This window comes from Periplaneta americana, chromosome 11 (assembly GCF_040183065.1).
Source record: "Periplaneta americana isolate PAMFEO1 chromosome 11, P.americana_PAMFEO1_priV1, whole genome shotgun sequence".
NCBI lineage: Eukaryota > Metazoa > Arthropoda > Insecta > Blattodea > Blattidae > Periplaneta > Periplaneta americana.
In genome coordinates, this window is record NC_091127.1 from 72270585 (window position 1) to 72292351 (window position 21767).

General features: G+C 35.0%; 1 protein-coding gene across 4 annotated transcripts in view; it reads left to right on the top strand.

The window, feature by feature from the left end:
- Positions 1-1282: 1282 nt before the first annotated feature.
- Positions 1283-21767, top strand: part of qm (geranylgeranyl pyrophosphate synthase quemao) — a 46595-nt gene continuing 26110 nt past the window's right edge. Inside the window, exons 1-3 of one of the 4 annotated variants that reach the window (XM_069839605.1) lie at positions 1283-1385; positions 5131-5285; positions 19216-19481. In XM_069839605.1, coding sequence (XP_069695706.1) covers positions 5137-5285; positions 19216-19481 — 415 coding nt within the window. In that variant the 5' untranslated portion in view covers positions 1283-1385; positions 5131-5136. Of the gene's footprint in view, positions 1386-3611; positions 3936-3978; positions 4091-5130; positions 5286-19215; positions 19482-21767 lie in introns of those variants that run through there. The other 3 variants (XM_069839602.1, XM_069839603.1, XM_069839604.1) reach the window with 3 other exon arrangements.

Genomic DNA, 21767 nt, shown 5'->3' on the forward strand with positions numbered 1-21767 from the left:
TACAGGCTGTTACAAAAGAAACATTACTCTGCTTCCATTCCTCAAATGAGGTATAGAAATTCTTATACATTCAAAATTTTAAAATAAATATATTATAGTCCAGACACATGATCTGAAGACACTAATTCGTCAATTTAAGCATAGAAACTTGATCATGAACAAAAGCAAAAAAAGATCTTTAGAATTCAATATTTTCTAACGTTAATAAAAAATAAATGAGTTCAGACAAGTTTGGGGGACAGTGCCCTCCATGCCCCCCCCCCCCGATAACTCCGCCTATGACTCTGAGTTAGTTATAACAAGATGAGGTACTGTACTTGGTTACAGGCTGTGGATTTTTAAATTACAATTTCGAAAAAGTAAAATATGCCTGTCCGTGAGTCACAATTTTTTGATGAACCGAAACTAGGATGCTCCATTGCATATAGGCTATTAATAGCAATTTTGGTTTTATTGCTGGGAGTATAAAGATGTTAGAGGCTGTTGGACTTTCTCCACAAGAGTGTTGCATATTGTCGATGACGTCAAGAGGAGACCTAGTGCTGTACAGGGAGATATCGGATAGAAGGTGCTGAACAAATTCCGTGAAGTTATGGAAAGAAATCCAGGATAATTATTCAACTTGCAGTGTGCAAGACTCTGAACGGAGAAGAATAAGATCTCCATGCTGATGTCGTTCCAGGGAAGTTTCATTTCTTGAAATTTGTTCCAGCAACATCCTGCGACGTAGAGATATCATTTTCAGCTTATAAACGGATATTATCTGATCAGCAACATTAAATTTAATGATTCCCCAGAATCTCGAAAATACGTATTATTTCACTGCGCAATAAAGTAATGTGAGAAAAATAATTTCACATGTTCTAGGCATACTATAACTTGATTTAATCCTTTTTGCAAGGAAAACAATTAAAATAGAAAATGTATGTCATGTACGAATAGTAATGGTTCAATACCATCCTAATGTAAACCTGCCTGTTTCAAATATTACATATTTTTCTCATATTACATATTTCAATACATGTTTTGCCTATTTTTGTTGCATAAATATTTACATATTTCAAATCTGATATTACATAAAAATCATAGCCCTGCTAATGACCTCTAATTAAGCGTGACTTTCAGAACTGTTATCACTGTAATCCTCATGTTTCTCTTGAACTTCCTCAAGGCTGACGGGTTGTTTGTAATAACTAATAGATAACAACCTTCACATTTTTCAGCCTATAATCCATTTCGTCCTTACACTGCAGTATGTATTTAGATATTATGTGGAGCGCGGTGGTGTTAAGAACCAGACGACGACCAAGTGATGGGGTCCACACCTGTGGAGTAACGGTTGGCGCGTCTGGTCTCGAAACCAGGTGGCCCGGGTTCGATTTACGGTAGGGCAAGTTATCTGGTTTAGGTTTTTTCCGGGGTTTTCCCTCAACCCAATATGAGCAAATGCTGGGTAACTATCGGTGCTGGACCTCGGACTCATTTCACCGGCATTATCATCTTCATCTCATTCATACGCTAAATATCCTGAGATGTTGATAAAGCGTCGTAAAATAAACTACTAAGAAAACCAAGTGGTGGGCTACGCAACGCCGAAGACAAGCTTCAGTGACCTGGGAATTATTTTAAGTACCTTGTAAAGAGTTTGGGGGCAAAGACTTATTGGGATTGGGTCTCTGATTGGGTCAAAAACCCCGATAGAACTGATATTTACCCCTTACGGTGAATTTCGGTGAAGTCTGGAGAGCCCAATTAGTCAAATCCACTCTCTTCACTTTCACGCTGAGGCCCTTGGGATCTATTAAAAATGCGGAAGAGAGAGTGGTGTGCGAAAAGCAACGGGAAGCTAAGCTACCGCATATTTATCCTTCTCAAGAAAAACTGCAAAAATGCTGGAAGAAATGGTGAACGGGAGAAGAGTTCGGGGCAGAAGAAATCAGATGATAGACGACATTAAGATATATGGATCATATGCGGAGACTAAGAGAAAGTCAGAGAATAGAAAAGATTGGAGAATGCTGGGTTTGCAGTGAAAGACCTGCCGATGAGCAGAACACTTATGTATGTATGTATGTATGTATGTATGTATGTATGTATGTATGTATGTATGTAAAGAGTTCGCACTGTTAAGGTTTTATATTACATTACAGTATAATTATGGTTAGTTGGGATAATGAATTCTTAGATGAAGTGATTTTAAGATTCCAATATATTATGTACTATAAGAGACAAACCTTACATAGTGAATGAAGGTGATATCAGAAGGCGGTGATGACGAGCCAGACGTAGAGAAACTGTTTTTAATCGTCTGTAATTTTTTGACTTTCCAGGAGACATTAAATTTTTATTCGAATTATTGTACTATTCGCCCAGCTTCCAGTGGAGAGTCTCTAATACGCAGCATCAGCATATATATTTCGCTTTAAAAATATTGTTCATTCTTACAAAGCTTTTCACTTAAAGCCTACAACCAAATTAATAGTTAACAATGATAAGGAGACAACGAAGAGCTCCACTATATATTTTTCAAATTTACCCCTGTATTGTGACGCTAACCACATCTCTCATTTCCTGGCAAACAGATACGAGCGAAGTTGGCCCATGCCTTCAACTATTGGTTAAAAATTCCATCAGAAACTCTACACCAGTGCCATTCAATCTTTTTTGCTAGCTTACCGGTACCCTTCAACAAATTTTACATTTTCTCGAAAACATGTATGTGTGTATGTATGTAAACTACCACGTAAAATGACTAATTAATTCATTTATAGAAAAATTAATGAAAATGATGGCTTGATGATAATAATATGCAATTTAAATTATTTTCATTTATATCGTATTATTAAACCAAATAAAGTTCTAAAGTGTATTTTTAGTGCATAGCTTAAAATTTTTATCGCATATTTCAACAGTTTTAACCGCATAGTTGCATGCATATTTTCAGGTTTTTAGTGCATAAAGTTCCGTGATTTAATAAGGACAATTATCTCGCAAGTATTAAATGAGCCGTAACAACTTAAGGTTACAGTCTGTCAAGCGGAAGGTTGTCAAATAGTAATTATTTAGTGAAGGGAATAATTTTATATAAATTCTAAAAATTCAAGGCCATTGCGCTTCGGCTAAAAACGTTAATTTTTTTATAGATGTTTGCCTCTTCTCTATTCGACATTGAATAACCTTTGCAGTTGGAAGTGTCGTTAAATAAACTGTAGACCTACTACTCAGCGGACGGGTAGCTCGGTAGAGCAGCTGGCTATGGACTGGAAGGTCGGGGTTCGATCCCAGGTGGTGGCAGGATTTTCTCGTTTCCAAACTTTCAGAACGACTCCGAGGTCCACTCAGCCTGGTCTTTCCAGGGGTAAAAGACGGTCGCAGCGTGGTGCCGACCACACCACCACCTTCTAGTGCCGCGGTCAAGAAAGCATGGGGCTCTACCTTCATGCACCCCAAGTGTCTTCATGGCATGTAACCTTTATCCGCCTTTATCTTTTTGCAGGCATACTACTGCTACTGACGCGCGGTATTCGCTGTGATTTGCAATTCGAATTTACCACGATGTTCGCGTTGTTACGTGCGAGTGTGCGCATGCGTGTCATAGCCTTCTCGATAACACGATCTAAGCAGCGCCTCGAAATGTGTTACAAAACTGTACACGCGTTTACAAATGGTAGTGTGATTATTGATCCGGCAGTTATTTTACACAGTGATTGGAGAATTACAGTTTGTCAGGTTGTTGGGGCGAATTATAAACATTTCCCTTTTAGGGAAAAACGTGATTATACAAAGGAAGTTGTTCAAAATGGAAGGACATGGCAATGGAAACGGGATTCCTTATAGCAAAACGGGTGACAGAGACATAGACGAGGTAATAAATGAACTTACATGATTTTTCAGGGAGTAATCCTGTCACTTTGGCGGGTAGAAATGAAGAAGCCGTAAGTGAAAATGAGATTATAATATTGTTATTTACGTATTAGACGTGACTTAACCTATACATTTTCAAGCGCAATACGGTGTTGTATTATGCGGCTCTTCATGCTCACATACCTTGTTTTTAAGCGAAGTAAAAGAAGAATAATTATAGTGCTAAGTAATTCTTAAGGACATTGCTTTGATTTTTTTTGTAATTAATGTTAAGTGACGAAGTTATGTAACATATTAAATTGTAATAACTTACTATGTTTGGGTTATGACATGAATTCGATTCAGTAGTGTGAAATAATATTATTTTAGCATTTTATAGCGTTCAGAAAATTTTCAGCATTGAAGTTTGCAACACAGGCCAAGACAACCACTGAGATTAAAACAGAACAGAGTTACTGTTAGTTACTAAAGATATAGGCCTACTAGGTTACCTCTTTAGTGATTAATTTCATAGGGATGGGACATGAATTTAGTGAAGAAATTTAAACAGGATAGCTAGTTGGTTTCTTATACTAACTGAATAATTTTCAATTGCAGCAACGAATATTACTAAATTATGAATTATTTACACACAGATGTGTAAGCCGGTTTTACTTGTTTATATATACCCAGAAAACCTTGTTTTGGTACTGTTTTTGTACCGATTGATTACACATTTAACTGTTGATTTTATGCAAAAGAAGGTTTCGTGCATAAGAAAAAGCACTAATTAAAACAATTTATTTTGTGTGCACAAGATGGAAGTGGTAGAGTCAGAGGGAAATGAAGGAAACGTAAACTGAAGTTTGTCTGTAGCTGTGCAAGTTATGTTATCAGTATAGCTGTAAAGTCATTTATCCCAGACTTTTTCTATAGGTCTAGTTATTAATTGGATCTGTTGCAAAATCATGCTTGTTCCTGTTAAGTGTGTTGTTTGTTAGGTCAATGTTACTTATGTCCCGCCCACTATAGAGACATAGGCCAATTTTACACATATTTAGTATAACTTGTTGCTTCTTTGACAGGTTAGGTTTGGTTAGTTTAGGTTTTTGTTATAGCCTACCTTGCATATACGATTACAGCGCAACATTGGCAGTGATAAAAGTGAAATATTCGTTCAGTGGGCATTGGATACTCTACATTCACCGTTTGTTATAATAGCTACCGATACTTGAATAGGCCTACAATTGATCACAAAAGATTTAATGTTGTAAATTATTATTTCAGAAACTAATGCAGCCGTTCAAATATATCCTGCAAGTTCCTGGCAAACAGATACGAGCGAAGTTGGCCCATGCCTTCAACTATTGGTTAAAAATTCCATCAGATAAACTGAATGTTGTTGGAGATATTGTACAGATGCTTCACAATTCTAGTCTGCTGTAAGTACCAACTTTACACCTGTGTTCATATTTTGAAAATTCCCTTGCATTTTCATATCTGTGGGCATATACTGGAGAATTTTACAGAAGAGCTAAATGAAAGTGCTCTTTACCTCGATACCATATGGCACATACTACACTTTCCAACTGGCTAAATCGCATATTATTACGTGTAGGAGATAATGCTTTGCACCACTGAAAAGAGCGCGAAAAGTAGAATAAAAATGTATCAATATAAAGCCTATCAATTTCATAAAAAATAGACATAGCCTATGATGTCTACCAGTAACTCATGTGTAAAGATATGTATAGGCTACCTTGGTGGCTGTTTTACAACAATAGAATTATAATATTGAGAAATATTAGCATGTTGTTACGTATATCATTGCAAACGAACTTCAATTTTGATATCATGATATCTGTGACGGGAGGTAAAATTTTCTGTGAGACTAGCTCACAGTTCTGATGATTTCTTGAGTGAGAATTGTTGAATCTAGCCCTATAGGCCAATGGGATTTTTTTTTTTGTGAAGATGGAGTTGGAAAGTTAAGGATTTTATAGGGATATGAGTTATTCGAAGAAAGGAAAATTGTTCGAAAATGTAGTAAATTACTTTGAAATGAGAGATGCATCGTAGTGGATGTAGAATGTTGTGTTTGTAGTGAAAGAAGGAAGCGTAGGGGTATGAAAGACATGATGTGATGTAATTTGAACATCACTTGCATTAGACATAATGGAATAAGCATTAAAAAATTAGCAGAACAAATAATATTGAGGGTGGGAGAACCCAATTTTCGAAATGTATCTTTGTTTGTACATTCGCCATTAAACTACCTTACTACAGATCAGTAGGGCTACTGACATCATCACAAAGCAAAAAATCACCTGTCTTTGCTAAGTGTTTGAAAATCTTGCACAAATTTTTCGTACATGCAAGGCATAACAAAAGTCTAATCTAACTTAACCTAACCTGTTACAGATTTGTATATCGTTACTGCGCCTTCAGAATCAGCTATTTTTCAGGAGAAAAAAAAACAGTATCACTTTTAATTCCCTTCCAAATAATATTTTAGTACGATTCTTGGTATCTCTTAGTGCAGTCCCTACCCGGAGATCCGATTGAGGGACTATTTATTTCATACCATGTTCATCCTCCTCCGGTCTTGACACTGAATTGCTCTTCAGTGTGTTACTCAAATTTCTGAAAAAATCTATTTGTATACTTACCGACTACAAGGGGGCTATATTTAATATAATTAGATATGTACCAAACCCATATGCACATATAATTATTCCAATTCAGAAACAACTAAGTAAACTAAAAGAACTCCAAAAGAAAATAATATTTCAATGGATACCTAGTCATTGTGGTATACCTGGAAACGAGAAAGTCGATAATATTGCAAAACAGGCAACATATTTGCAACCAAGACCTCTTCAAGTGATATCTCTATCCAATCCTTTTGCTTCAGTAAAGTCTCATTTTACAAACCTATGGATCAACAATTGGCTCTCTTCTGACAAAGGAAAAATTTTACAGTCTGTACAAAAGAAACCAAATGACCTGGAAATGTACAAAAACTTGCCCAGACATGTTCAAACATTTTTAACAGGAGCCAGAACAGGTCACATTGTCACTCAATTGTACCTACATCGATTTCACATTTCTGATAATCCTACTTGTCTGTAGTGTAATAATCATGATGAAAATCTGGAACACTTTCTTCTATACTGTCCATCCATAAACCACAAAAGAAATAAATTAAAATCATCAGTACCAGTTGCAGAAGACACAGCCCTGCAGTATGTATTGACTACACCCCACCTCTGGCTACTAGCAACAGGCATCTATAATGAACACCGATCAAAATACCCCTCGTTTCTCGTGAAAAACAACAAGTGAATAGACTACAGTGGACTATAGTGGACTTTATGTTGTCAGCAAACAGCTGGATACATTAAGAAGATTGATTGATTTAATTCCCTTGATTTTCAAAGCTACTTTCGGTATAATTTCAGTCATTATTATGAAAAATGATGTAATTATAGCTAAAGTATCTTCGAAAATCAAGTGAAATAATAGCGATAATGTTTTTTTTTTCTCTTGAAAAATCTCTTTAAATGCACATAGCAGATTTTAGAAGCGCAGTGACAATATGCAAGGCATTGTGTGAGTGTGCACTAGCGTGAAAGTTTCGTAATACCTCCAAAGTTATGTTGGTATGACTGAGGAGAGAGCTCTAAACACTTGAAGGTGTATAAACAGAGTATGAAGGGAACTGTGTGCTAGTTTAGCCAAATTTTGTTTTTCCTTCTTTATTGCAGTTGTTTTTAGGAGGTGTGCCCATGTGCTATGTCAGTTAGAATATTTTGTTCATTTTTGTTTGTTCTTTGGTCGAGTGCACAAATTCAAGTTTAATAACATCTTTTCATTGTACTGATATATCAATTTTCGTGGACCAAGAACTTTCAGGCGCTCACTTTATCCATGTAAACAAAATACGTTTATCAGTATTAAATAATTATTAAATCAATACAAAATACCAAAACCTCAATTTGTCATTCTCTCTGTATGGATGACATTTCACGGTTCCAAGTACCATCTGTTTTCGATTATTGTTCCCATGTGCATGCATTCTTTGTTCAGAATCAGTCGATTTGCGGCACAAATTCAAGAAATAACTTAACTTCATTGCAGTTAAATACATTGTCTTAGACCAAAAAACAAAAATCAATATTATTTTCTTCATTACTTAAAAATAAAACCAGTGTAAGTGCATGGATAAAAAAAAAAATTAGTTTTTCTTTTACGTCACAAAAAGGAGCCATATACAACGTAAAGGGTTTTGATTAAGATACACATTGATATTGCACATCACAATTCAATGACATTGACATGGAAAAAAAAAAAAAGAAAGAAAAAAAAAAAAGGAATGAGCTGGAGAAGGAGAGGATATTGTTAATATTCCTAAGAAGAACCATCGTAGGCCTACTAACACACTGTATGTTTGTAGTAGTTTATGTCAATATTTTATTCTTGAATTCAGTACTTCGTCATCATCATCATCATCATCAATTAATTGAATGGCCTGCTTAAATATAAAATATATGCTTGACAGAATCTCAATGTACCAAACTGTAGCTTATAATCACAGTAGCAACTCCAGTCCAAGGCTCTATAACAAGGTAACAGCCAAATTACCAAACATTCAATTTGCTAATGCTCCTTATTTTAAAAAATCAATTAGAAATTATTGTTTAGATACGCAATATAAAGTTTCAATTACTGTTAATTTCTGTGTTTTTCTTTTTCTCTTTTTACTTTTTCATTTTCTAATTAATTAAATACTTGTTTTAAAATTTTGTGTAATGCTTCCTGAACACGAGTATGTACTCTTTCTGGGGGTGCTAGAGTGGTTTTTATATATAAAAAAGCAATCATGACAGCAAAAAAGAACAGTTTCAATAAATTTATTGAAAATATTAATTACAGAACCGATAGCGCTAAAACATATAAATTTCTGAAGAATATTTCCAGTACACAGGAAAATACTAGCCAACCTATTATTCATAATAACAAAACACTAACAGATAGTAGAGATATAGCAAACGCATTTAATAAACACTTCTCAAACTCTCACAGATTACATCCCGATATCAAAAAAACTGACAAATTTATCAAAAGACAATTACATAAAAATAATAAAAACAATATTACTAGTACAGAACCTGAAATATTTCATAAAAATTTTACTTCCAAAGAATTAACTCTAGCTATACAAAATTTAAAAACCAAGAAATCTCCTGGCCCCGACAACATTCATTCCGAATTTTTTAAACATCTGGGGGAAAAAAGCCAAGTCTGTACTTTTATCCATTTTCAATTTATCATGGAACACCTTAATTCCTGCAGCTTGGAAGAAAGCAATCATTGTACCAATTGACAAAAAAAGGGAAACCTGCTCATGATGTTAATAGTTATCGACCAATAGCACTATTAAGCATGATAGCAAAAACCATGGAGTCCATGATCTCCAACAGATTAACTTGGTATTTAGAATCCCAAAATCTTTTATCACCAAGACCAGCCGGTTTTCGACAACTACACTCTACCAATGAACAAGTCATACGCCTCGGCCAAGAAATAAAAGACAGTTTTAACAAGAAAGAAGATACCTTGGCAATATTTATTGACTTTCAGTTAGCATATGACTCTGTTTGGAGAAATAAATTATTACTAAAACTCCAGAAATTAGGTATTTCCAGCAATATGTTCAGATGGATATCAGAATTCCTTAGTCAAAGATTCATTGCCCACTAAATTCAATAACTCACTTTCTAGTTACAGATAAACATATCGAGGTCTACCTCAGGGCGCTGTCCTCAGCACAACTTTATTCAATATTTATATAAATGACTTACCCTCCCTATTAGAGGAATCAGACATGAAAACAGCACTATTTGCAGATGATATAGTTTTGTGGACTTCCGGATCTTACAGACATAGAGACAAAATTCAAAATTCTGCTCTTAAAGCTCTAAATCAACTACATGAATGGAATACATCAAATTTGATGACACTCAATTTAAGCAAAAGTAACTACCAAATATTTTCACTCGGTAAAAAAGAAAGAGAATTCAATATCCAATACAATGGCCAACACCTTCCTAGGACTTATGAATCCAAATATCTTGGAGTTATTTTCGATAGTAAGTTAACATGGAGCAACCATTTGAAATACATTTCTGAAAAAGCTCGTAAAAGATTCTCCCTTCTAAAAAGTCTAGCAGGAAAGAAATGGGGATGCTCTAGGAATACTTTGAACACTACATACAAAATGTTTATACAGCCAGTGCTGACATACTGCGGAGAAATTTTAATTACTTCACCTTTCATAAACGACATAGAATATGTTCAAAACCAAGCTCTCAGACTCATTACTGGTGGAATCAAAACAACGCCAATAGATTCTATAGATTCTCACTAATATTAACAGCATCAAAATGACAATACAAGAAAAAGCACTGATTCAGTATGAAAAACTTATCAGATTACCAGGTAACAATTGGCATTCATACAGTCCTCTTTGTAGATTTAAAACTCAAAAAAGTTTCGTATCCATTGTTCAAGAATTAAAACAGAAAATCAATATCCCGAATTTAAAAGAAACCTTACAAATTAAACCAAACCCTTTAACTCTATTAAATATAGAATATAATCTAAATTTAACAGAAGAAATACTGAAATCAGAAGTAAACAATGAAATGCTGAAACAATTGTCTTTAGAGACAATTAATATTAGGTACCCTCAACAAAACTGGCTTCATTTATACACCGACGGATCCTTGATCTCCAGAGAACAAGGTGCCGGTGCAGGTGTTACGTGCTGTCTCTTCTCACTTTTTAGATCTCTTGGATATGGAACAACAAGTTTTGATGGTGAAATCATTGCAATAAATTAATGTCTCAGGAATCTTCTATGCCACATCAATAAATTTACGAATGCAGTTATATTGTCAGACTCCAAAGCAGCTATTCTATCAATCGTCTCTAAACACACACCTTCATCTCAAACAGCAGAAATAACTAAAATGCTCTCTCAATTAATATCACTCAATAAAAGAATTGTATTCCAATGGATACCATCCCATTGTGGAATGCGGATGCTTTAGCAAAGAAGGGCAGCACTGCTACTTACAGACCTGTTACTAAATTTACGTATTACTCTGTGAAGAGATTTATTAAATCTACATGCTTAGACTTCAACAAACAAAATTTGATAACTCAATCCCAAGGGAAAAAATGGAACTCTCTGCATCAAAATCCACAGTTAATTCCCGATTTACCACGAAAATCGTCTGTAGCTGCATTTAGATTGGCAACAGGCCATGATTGTTTGGCCAAACACCTGCATAGAATTGGAATATATCAGTCCCCTAACTGCCCATTGTGCAACTCAAACCAAGAAATGGATTGGAACACCTCAAAATCTGTGCTTCAGTGGCTAGTCATGATAATATCTTTGAAAAATATTGGAGTGCAAGAGGTCAAATGACTTTATTGTCAAACGCCTGGCATTAGAAAACAACAACAACAACATATATAAAAAAACAATATTTATCTTTATTCCAGCAATAAATTATTAGGCTACTACTGTTCATTAAGAATTCTTCTGGCTGTGTTTTCCTATTTGTTTGTGCTTTAAAAAAAAACAATATTTATCTTTATTCCAGCAATAAATTATTAGGCTACTACTGTTCATTAAGAATTCTTCTGGCTGTGTTTTCCTATTTGTTTGTGCTTTAAAATTCAGTTTGTTAATCTATTTCTCATCATTCTTTCAACATGTACTTTCCTGTACTGCTGGACTTTTTTCAAGAGCAGGTTTGATTTTAAGCTCTGATAATACATCGTCATTTGTTTTATGGCCTTGCCATTCCTGTCACAATTACATAATCATTCTTAACTTGTAGCCTACCTTACATACAACTGCAAATTCACGTGAATCAACTCCTTATATCGAGGGTTACTGGAAAAAGTTGGCAAGTTTTATTACTTATTAACTTTTTCCAGGAAGCCCATGATATGAGAAAATAAATAAGCAAGGAAGAAAGAGGAAATATACAACAAATGAATGATGAATTTGCAAAACGACTTAAGCCTCTAGAAGTAGTTTTGAAAAAATTAAAGAAAACTGTTTTTGGTCTCGCTGAACCATATATTTTTACAATATAATTTTTCATATGTAAGATATATGTAAAAGAAATAGTTTTAGTATAAAAATTCATACTTCTGTACTCTTCTTCAGGTCGTAAAAAATTAATTATCTTCAGAAATTAACTTCAATCCTGCATCATAATTATTAGGTTACTGACACATAAACATATTTAACTAAATGTATTAATATCAAAATCATAAAATAACCTTATTGCAATTGTTGAACATTATTTTGAACAATTTGTTAATCACAAGAGCGCAGACCTCTGATGGAGAAAAGTATGATGTTGAAGAAATGTTTCTGAGTACTTATTGCCATTAAGAATTTGATCACTGTGTTATTCTTATTTTGTCTCGGACAACTGTAGCAAAACAATCACAGTTCTTTAATGTACTGGATGGGACACAGTTATTGAAGTAGTGTGCAGGAGAAAATTACATACCTCATTAAGACTTTTCATGGCCTGCCCCTCATGGTAGACACAAAAGGACATTTCACTAGTTTTCATGTTGTGCACAGAGAAACCTGGGACGGTAAGCTGGCGATAGTAGTACATATCCTGAACTGGTGTTTAGGCAAGCATACATTTTTCATGTAGTCAAATGTAACAGCAAGAAAACCCTCTCTCTCGATGCTTAACTTGGCTCCATTTTGCAATACCTTTTACTTCAGCTACGAGTTTATCATGATTACTAAGCATATTGGTTTTCATTTTCATGCTCTGTTCTTCAAACGTAAGAAATTTTTTCCACTAAAAAATTACCAATAATAACAGATAAAAAACATTTTGTCAGCTGATTGTATGATTGAAATTACATATTATGTAAGTTTCTTCAGTACTTGACAGGTAAAACAACTTAAGGCCAGGACTAAAGTCGTTTTGCCCCTTAACCAAATATTCTGCTGCTAAGAAAAACGATACAAAAGTCGTGGATTAAAATCATTCTGCTACTATACGATGCCCCTTACACACAGTAACATAATCATGCTCTCAACTCAAAACCCCCAAAATGTGGACTTAGGTCGTTTTGCAAATTCACCATTCAAATATAGGAAAGACAGTTTTGTTCGTTAACTAGCCATATCCATGTGCTTCGCTGCTCTTGTTACAAATAAATACCATTGACTTAAATCTGTTATATTTTCAAATACAACTTTGTTATTATTTAGTGAAAAAAAGCTTATTATAAATTGCAAGTCTTTTGCTTGTGAATTATTTTCAAAATTATATTTAAAACTATCAATGTAACTTTTACTATCATTCATTACTTTCTGGGGTTGTTCAATCAATTCTACTTTTAAGCTTGGGCATTCCTTGATGAATCAATAAAATGGATAATGAAGACGAAAATGAATTAAAATTATCATAAGTTGATGAATGAAAATTGTAAACTTTTGGAGAACCCTAATCAAATCCCTGAATTGTCTCATAAAACTGCTGTTGCCATATTTCGGTTTTTTACTGGTCATGATTGTCTGAGCGAACATTTCCATAGAATTGCCATATTTCCAACATCACATTTCCCTCTATTCCCTAAACATGAGAATTTTCAAGATTTTGGAATAAGATGTTGTACTGTCTTATATTACTTTAAAAATGTATTGATAATGAATATATTCCTATAAGCAAGTTTGTTTTATTGGTTGTGGAAGCTCTTGAATATTATTGTTATAATAATAATAATAATAATAATAATAATAATAATAATAATAATAATAATAATAGGCCTAATAATAATAATAATAATAATAAAATAAAGTCTCAGGAGAAGAGAATGGTTGTATAGATTTTGCTTCGGCCTATTATGTTGAGGTTAACTCATTTGCAGAATTATGCTTATTTTGATTGATAGATGTTTTACTGTATAACATTTTCACACACGTTTTGGTAAAGATCCACCATCTTCGAAGATTATCTGTTTTTAATACCATCAATTGAAAGAAGTTGGTTTTGTGTGTAAAAGAAAGACTTAGAGAGCGGCAGATGCTAATGCCAATAGAATCAGAGAAGCATTCACAGCAGTGGCGGCTGGTGGTTTGAAAATATGGTGGTGCACAATGGATATCGAAGAGGAGTTAAACATACTTTACTTTAAAGTTTAAAACCGTGTATACCTGAGGGTGTATACATATAAAGCTAATTTATATGCAATTAATAAGTAAAATGACTAAATACAAACATACCTATCTATACAGAAAGTCCAAAAGTGGAAGGGATCGTGGGCGGAGCTCTCTATATTGCAATTTACACTCATGAAAAACATTTGAGCACAGAATCGTCATCAGAATGCTACCAAGTACCAAGTGCAACGTTTTCGTTCATAAAATTAAAATGCAGCTTTCGTAGACTGTTGGGAGATAGCAGCACTTATTGTCAGAACGACAACTCTTAGAACTTTAAGACAAAATACAAGCTCCTTTATGTATTATGCCGTTTGTGTGCATGTAGGTTGAGAAAATAATATGCGAAATATGCGACTGTTCGTTGCACAAGCCGAATGGATACATTTTTCATGCTTATTACTTTGGACAAATGTTTAGTTGAAACAGATACTTTCCCAGTGAATTTAGTTTCTTCTGCACTGACGTTGGTGTCCATGTCAGGGAGTGCGACAAACCATTCTCAATGAGGAAAGCAGTAGACCACGCCTCTAACCCCCCTGTCCCCGCACTAGCCGAACATCTCTATAAACTATCTTCCATAGGTTTTCAATGTCTTTGCAAACCAAGAGGCTCGGAGGCTCCTGCAGACGTACAAAACAACATGCCAGCTGCAGATAGTCATGAATGAAAATTGTAAAATAAAATTATATTTTTAAAAGTAACAAAGACGGGAGATTAGTACATTACTGGGGGGTGTACGAACCTGCAACCCCCTTGAGAAGCCTCCACTGATTCACAGCAAGCCTGCAAAAATGTACGTCTTGAGCCAGTTGTCAGCTGTAGCTGTCCCATAAAACTCCATATCGTGTTGTCCATAAGCATTTTATCATCAATCCATACAAGTTGCTGTTGAGACAAACCTTGACACTGAAGGACAAGATCATGTGCTACCAGTGCATAGAGGTGCAAGTGGACTTGGAAGATGATTTTGAGGCTGTGTAGTTTTCAGTGATGAAGCGAAATTTCATGTAAACAGTAAGCTCAATCGCCATAATCTGCTACTATGGGGCACAGAGACCCTCATGCCACCATGGAACAAGTCTAGATTCACCTAAGATCAAATGGAAAATCCACAGCTCGTACCCATAATGACTGAGGATGCTGCAGCAATGGCTAATTCTACAGATGTATGAGCACTATATAGCAGTTACATAACTCCGACATGGATGGGAACCTCTCCATTTTCACAATGAAATCTGGCTTTACCAGAATGATCCTCTTCCTCATCACTGTATTGACCTTTCTACTACTATTGATCTGGCATTTCGCAGTTGCCACCCATGTTGCCTGACTTTATTTCGTACTTCCTATGTTTTTTTTTCTGTGGTCTGAGAATATGAGTACCGTATATGAAGGACATTGTATGTATCATCTGCACCTCCAGGTCTGCCAAAATTACTACAGTGTATTGCTACTGCGATCAAAATCACAGATGTGGACATGGTGTCCCATTTATAGCAAGAATTTGATTATTACATGGACATACGCCACGAGACACACAGTTCCCACAGTGAATCTTTGTGAAGTAGTAAATCTATGAAAGCTTTCCGTCTATTTATGCCTCACATACTCTTCTATCATAAATAGTTACTTTACACTGAACATAAGTTGTTTTATTCTTTTTTTACTTATTCAGTACTTTTCCTTTGTAGGCTACTTCGTATAATGAATTTTCTTACCTGTCATAGGCAAAATATTGTCTTTTAATTCTTCTAATGTTTGTGAGTTATTTTTATTTTCCCCTCTGTGTTCCCCACAAAATAAAAGTAATACAGATTTAAGTCAGGAATTTTCGCAGACATAATTCTCTGCTAATTTACCGAACATGTCTCTTGCAGTCATTGTACTTTACTTCCTTTGGAACTTCCTTTTAAACGTCCTGTAGCTTTTATATTTCACTTAGTTCATAAATAAATACATACAGTATACGCTGTTTCAAATGGTAGCAAAACATATTGTACCCTACGATATTGCGTAACTAGAGAGACTTGCTTCTTTCAACACATCTCACTTGAGCAAAGTTCATGATGACATACACTGGTGATGTATAATACACTGCTTATCGTATCATCTGTAAACAAGTAAATGATACCTCTCCTCTTGCCAACAGAAACAAATATCAGGACAACTTATAAATAGGAGTCTCTGTTACTCACAAACTCTGCCCTACAGGTGCAAATAAGATTTTCAGAGAATTTTCTTTAGTGATAAATATCTTAATCGTTTTTCAATCCATGTTTTAGTTAGAAAATTGGGAGTGTATCAGACAGAAGGAGTGGGAGCTGGCAACATATTTTGATCCAGGAAACTATAAACAATATAATTCTTTTCTTCATGTATAACCGTTTCAGCATGTAGAGCTGAAAACCTGGGTTCGAGATTCTTTTGCAGCTAACTTGCATGCCGCATGATGAAAGGGCTCTGCTATTGCATCTCTGAAGAGTGCAAGTGACCTTTGTAAGATTAGATGCACTGTGTCGAAAATTATAGCAATTTCCAATATGCTCAATCAGTTTAAGAGAGCACTGTGTTATGATTGTAAATGATTAAAAGAATTTCAGTTTTGTCCCTTAGATGTACAGAAATTTGATCTGAACAAATTTAACTTTTCATTCTGAAAAGGAATTTTAAAATGTTACAAAACTATTTTAAACAAAAAGAAAGATCAACTTTCATTAAGCACATCAAAATAAATTTTAAAACAGAGAGAAAGAAATGGAAATATATATTTAATTAGTTTACCTATTTTCTGCGTAGTTTTGTAAAGTAAATATCTATTTCCGGTGATAATATAAGTCCTCATGTTTAATATCTCAAACATTTATAGATTTTGTGTCAATAAAATAATATATAATATATTACCGGTTGTGAAACGTGGACTGTCACTCTGAGAGAGGAACATAGGTTAAGGGTGTTTGAGAATAAGGTGCTTAGGAAAATATTAGGGGCTAAGCGGGATGAAGTTACAGGAGAATGGAGAAAGTTACACAACACAGAACTGCACGCATTGTATTCTTCACCTGACATAATTAGGAACATTAAATCCAGACGTTTGAGATGGGCAGGACATGTAGCACATATGGGCGAATCCAGAAATGCATATAGAGTGTTAGTTGGGAGACCAGAGGGAAAAAGACCTTTGGGGAGGCCGAGACGTAGATGGGAGGATAATATTAAAATGGATTTGAGGGAGGTGGGGTGTGATGATAGAGACTGGATTAATCTTGCACAGGATAGGGACCGATGACGGGCTTATGTCAGGGTGGCAATGAACCTTCGGGTTCCTTAAAAGTCATTTGTAAGTAAGTAAAATAATATATTATATATATATATATATATATATATATATATATATAATATTGTCAATTAATTTGTGAATGACTATTGTAATAAGAGTATAATAGTTTTCTCTCCTGGCCGTGGCTTAATTGTAACCCACTTCTGAGGTTGGGGCGTCTGGAAGGTGGAGTTACATTACCCCGATGATGTGATAGGATGATTATGATAATGTGGTGCCAGGAGAGGTCTTAAATCTAAACTTAACCTAAATTCTAGACCATGGACGAACACAGGAATAATCTCCTTTAAGGAAAAATTCCTGTGCTCTAACCGGGAATCGAACCCGGGACCTCACGAACTATAGCCAGAAGCTCTGACCACTAGACCATGAGGCTGGTCACGAATATTAACTGAGTCACATGTCTCTTTGAAATCTGTGAATAGAGTCACTTGTTTCAAGATGATATTCTCTGTTGCTGCTTTTGATCTTATACTGTGTTCGCATAAAATGCTATTCTTTATTTTTGCTTGAGCATATTTCTACCTATATAAAATTGATTGGGTACTTTATTAAGTGTATATAATGCTCATTGTGAATTATCCTTATTCTTGGATGTATTTGTTTGATCATCGGCAATAACTGATTGTTTACATTATGTTAATTAAAATTGTGTGCTTAACATGTTAATTCATTCATCTGTCTTCTTTAATAATTTCGGATTCATAATCATGATAAGTGCTTCATCCTTTTCAGAGATGATCACTAGAACCTGTTATGACATGTTTCTCTTCTTTGTGGGTTTTTTGGTGAGAACATGTGAGGATCAACCAATCAAACATTCAATATCACATGTAACAAAAATTTCAGGAGAAGGGGGTCGAAAAAAAAAAACAAGAGTTTTCTAAACCCATTGGAGTAGAAAAAGAATGAAATGTTCTTGTTATATTATCAGTTATAGTGGTTGCGACATACACAGAATTAAAAAGATATTTAAAAAACTATCATATTATTAAAATATTTAATCTGGACAGATTATGTTTCAAGACAGTTTGGTATACATTTTATGTTTTGATTCGTCACATTGTTCACAGTGAGTTTTGTTACAAAATTCTCTAAAAATTTCGTTATAAATGTTACACTTTCATGGTGTAAGTAAAGTTATATAAAAACGAACACACATAAGAGTTTGAATAGTCCACACTCCTCATTCAGACAATCTAACACAGCACTATTTTCTTCTGTTGCTTCAACTTGAGCAGGGAGCAAGCTGAGAGATTTGATCCCTGGCATACCCTTGATTTATAATTTATGTTGGGTAAGCTCATGGTCCAGATAACACAGTAATTTCCTCCAGGAGCTTCATTTCGTATGTGGCATCCCAATAAATTTCCATCATCTCATCTCATCTCATTGTGGGTTTTGCGTAGATCAGCCTCCTATGGCTAACTTAATTTGGTGTACACAACTGATTCCATATGGGTGAATGGCAAACTGTCAAATACCCGCTATTAGTTGGAAAAAAAAAGATTTAATATGAATTGTATTCTCTAGATTGTTGAACACAGAGCTACTTTGTAGCCTAATATATTTATTTTCAGGTTTCATTTTATGTAGCATATAACCCTTTAACCCATAGTCTACTTTGTTTGCATCCCAAGGAAAATGTTTGAATTTAACACTGTCAACAATTCCCGTTTCTGGTCATCATCTTATTTGTTGTTATAGATGAATTTAAGATGTATAAAAGAAAATACTTGTACAATTTCAGAATTGATGACATCCAGGACAACTCAATCCTGCGCAGAGGTATTCCTGTGGCACATTCTATATATGGCGTTGCAAGCACAATAAATGCTGCCAACTATGTGTTGTTCGTGGCACTGGAGAGAGTGTTAAGCCTGAATCATCCTGAAGCCACTATGGTGTACACAGAGCAACTCCTAGAACTGCATAGAGGCCAGGGAATGGAAATCTACTGGCGTGATAACTATGCATGTCCGTCAGAAGAGGAATACAGGGAGATGACAAAGAGAAGTAAGAAATACATTGCTTGTAATGGTGAAGTAGGTCTAGCTAGTGCCAAATGTTTGCTGAGCACGTGGTTATGAAAAAAAATTTCATTCCTGCTTTTGGATAACAGTGCTACACCGTTGCAAAACTTAATCTATTGATTTTATCAACATTTCATTGCAAGGTGTGGGCTTTCAGCTATTAAAGATATCAATTCATCACACAATTTGGTTATACCGTAATGTATTTATTTTGTTCTTTGTAACCTTTCGAAATAGATTACATTAGAACCCCTATTTAACTTTTTCCTGGGGACATAAAATAATTGATCTTGAATGGAAGTTGACACAAAATAGGGCTTTGCTCGTTTTGTTTAAAGAATTTTGAATACTGTGGCAAAAATTCAATATACGAGGCACGTCCATATAGTAACTTTCCCACTTGTCCCACAGGTAGCAAACCATATGTTGTGCGAAGCGACTGCGTGTACGTGATAGAGTAATGTCCTGGCATGGCGCATGTGCTAGCGGTACTTCCTGAGTGCTCTCAGTAGCTTTGTTGCATTGGTTGAAGATAGACGTTTCTAATTCAGCTCCCGCCGCATGAGGTGCAGGCAGTGATAAAGTTTTTGAATGCACAGGGCATAGCGCTGATTGAAATTGATCGTCAGCTGTGCCAGGTCTATGAGCCTAATGTCATGAGCAAGCAGATGGTGCGTTGCTCCACAAGGTCGTCTATGATGATGGTTGGTCTCCCCCTGCGCTCCTCATCATGCACATTTTGGCGTCCTGCTGAAAATTGTCTACAGCAGCAACGCACCATCTGCTTGCCCGTAGACCTGGCACAGCTGACGATCAATTTAAATCTGCACTATGCCCTGTGTATTCAAAAACTTTATCACTGACCACACTTCACACTCGGCTGGAGCTGGAATAGGAGCGTCCATCTTCAACCAATGCAACCAAGCTACTGAGAGCACTCGGGAAGTTCTGCTAGCGCATGCGCCATGCCAGGACATTACTCTATCATGTACATGCAGTCGCTTCGCGCAACATATGGTTTGCTAGCTGTGGGACGAGTGGGAAAGTTACTATATGGACGTACCTCGTATTTGCAAAAAAAAGCTACAATAGGAAAATTATAGGTAATACTGCACAAAATAACTGCAAAAACAGTGAGGAGAGTCTGGATGCCAATTCTTCTTCTCAATATCTCGGATATCTTCACATTTGGATTTTTTTTTTCTTCAATTTTGTGAATTAAATTAACATTTTCCACAAGGGAAAGTGTTTTCTTTTTGAGGTCATTGTTTTCAAGTGATATGTAATGGCGAAAACAATTCCGTCCATTCACTATAGTAGTGCCAACACCACGCACCTCAGCAAGCACAACAAAGAAGTGACTGATGCCGTAATTTGTGATGGTTACACAGGCATGTGGTGGCAAGGCAGCAGTATTGTCTAGTAATGGACTCATTGTCACATTGAATCGAAATGAATTTAGCTTTAATCAAGATTTAAAAAAAAAATAATAACTTTTTTCAACAGTAATCTCACTAGACGTTTTGATTTTATCGATAAATCTGCGAGTGGAACACGAGCAGATTTATCTAGAGAAAATCAAAACTCGAGTGGGTTTTAATTGACTATTACACGATTAGAAGAAAGTATATAAAGATTAGAAGTAACGAAGTACTTCAATACAATAAAATATTAATTGACTTACGAAAATACAACTGTCTTCAAATGTATTATTGTACCATCTCAACATTACAAATATTACGCTAGATGCATGCTAGATGGCAGTAGTGTCTTTATACAGACACTGTAATGATTACTATTCAATAAATCTTAATATTAAACAATCTCTGATACGTGACTATCCATAATATCATATAGCAGAAGTTCTTTTTATCCTCTCAGAGCAGAAGCTATAACATAACCTAACTAATATACAAAAGTGTTAGAAAAGTTTTAATTAACGACGATGACATAAAAAATAAACATGAATAATTTTAAAAGGAATAATTATTGAATGTACAATTTTCAAATTTGAATGTGGTTGGTGGTTCAATTGATGTTATATTGGACGTGTGCGTAATAGAAGTGGAACTCGTTGATTTAGGCCTACATGGTGTATTCAACTTATTCAGAATTTCCGAATGAATAATTTTAAAAGGAATAATTATTGAATGTACAATTTTCAAATTTGAATGTGGTTGGTGGTTCAATTGATGTTATATTGGACGTGTGCATAATAGAAGTGGAACTCGTTGATTTAGGCCTACATGGTGTATTCAACTTATTCAGG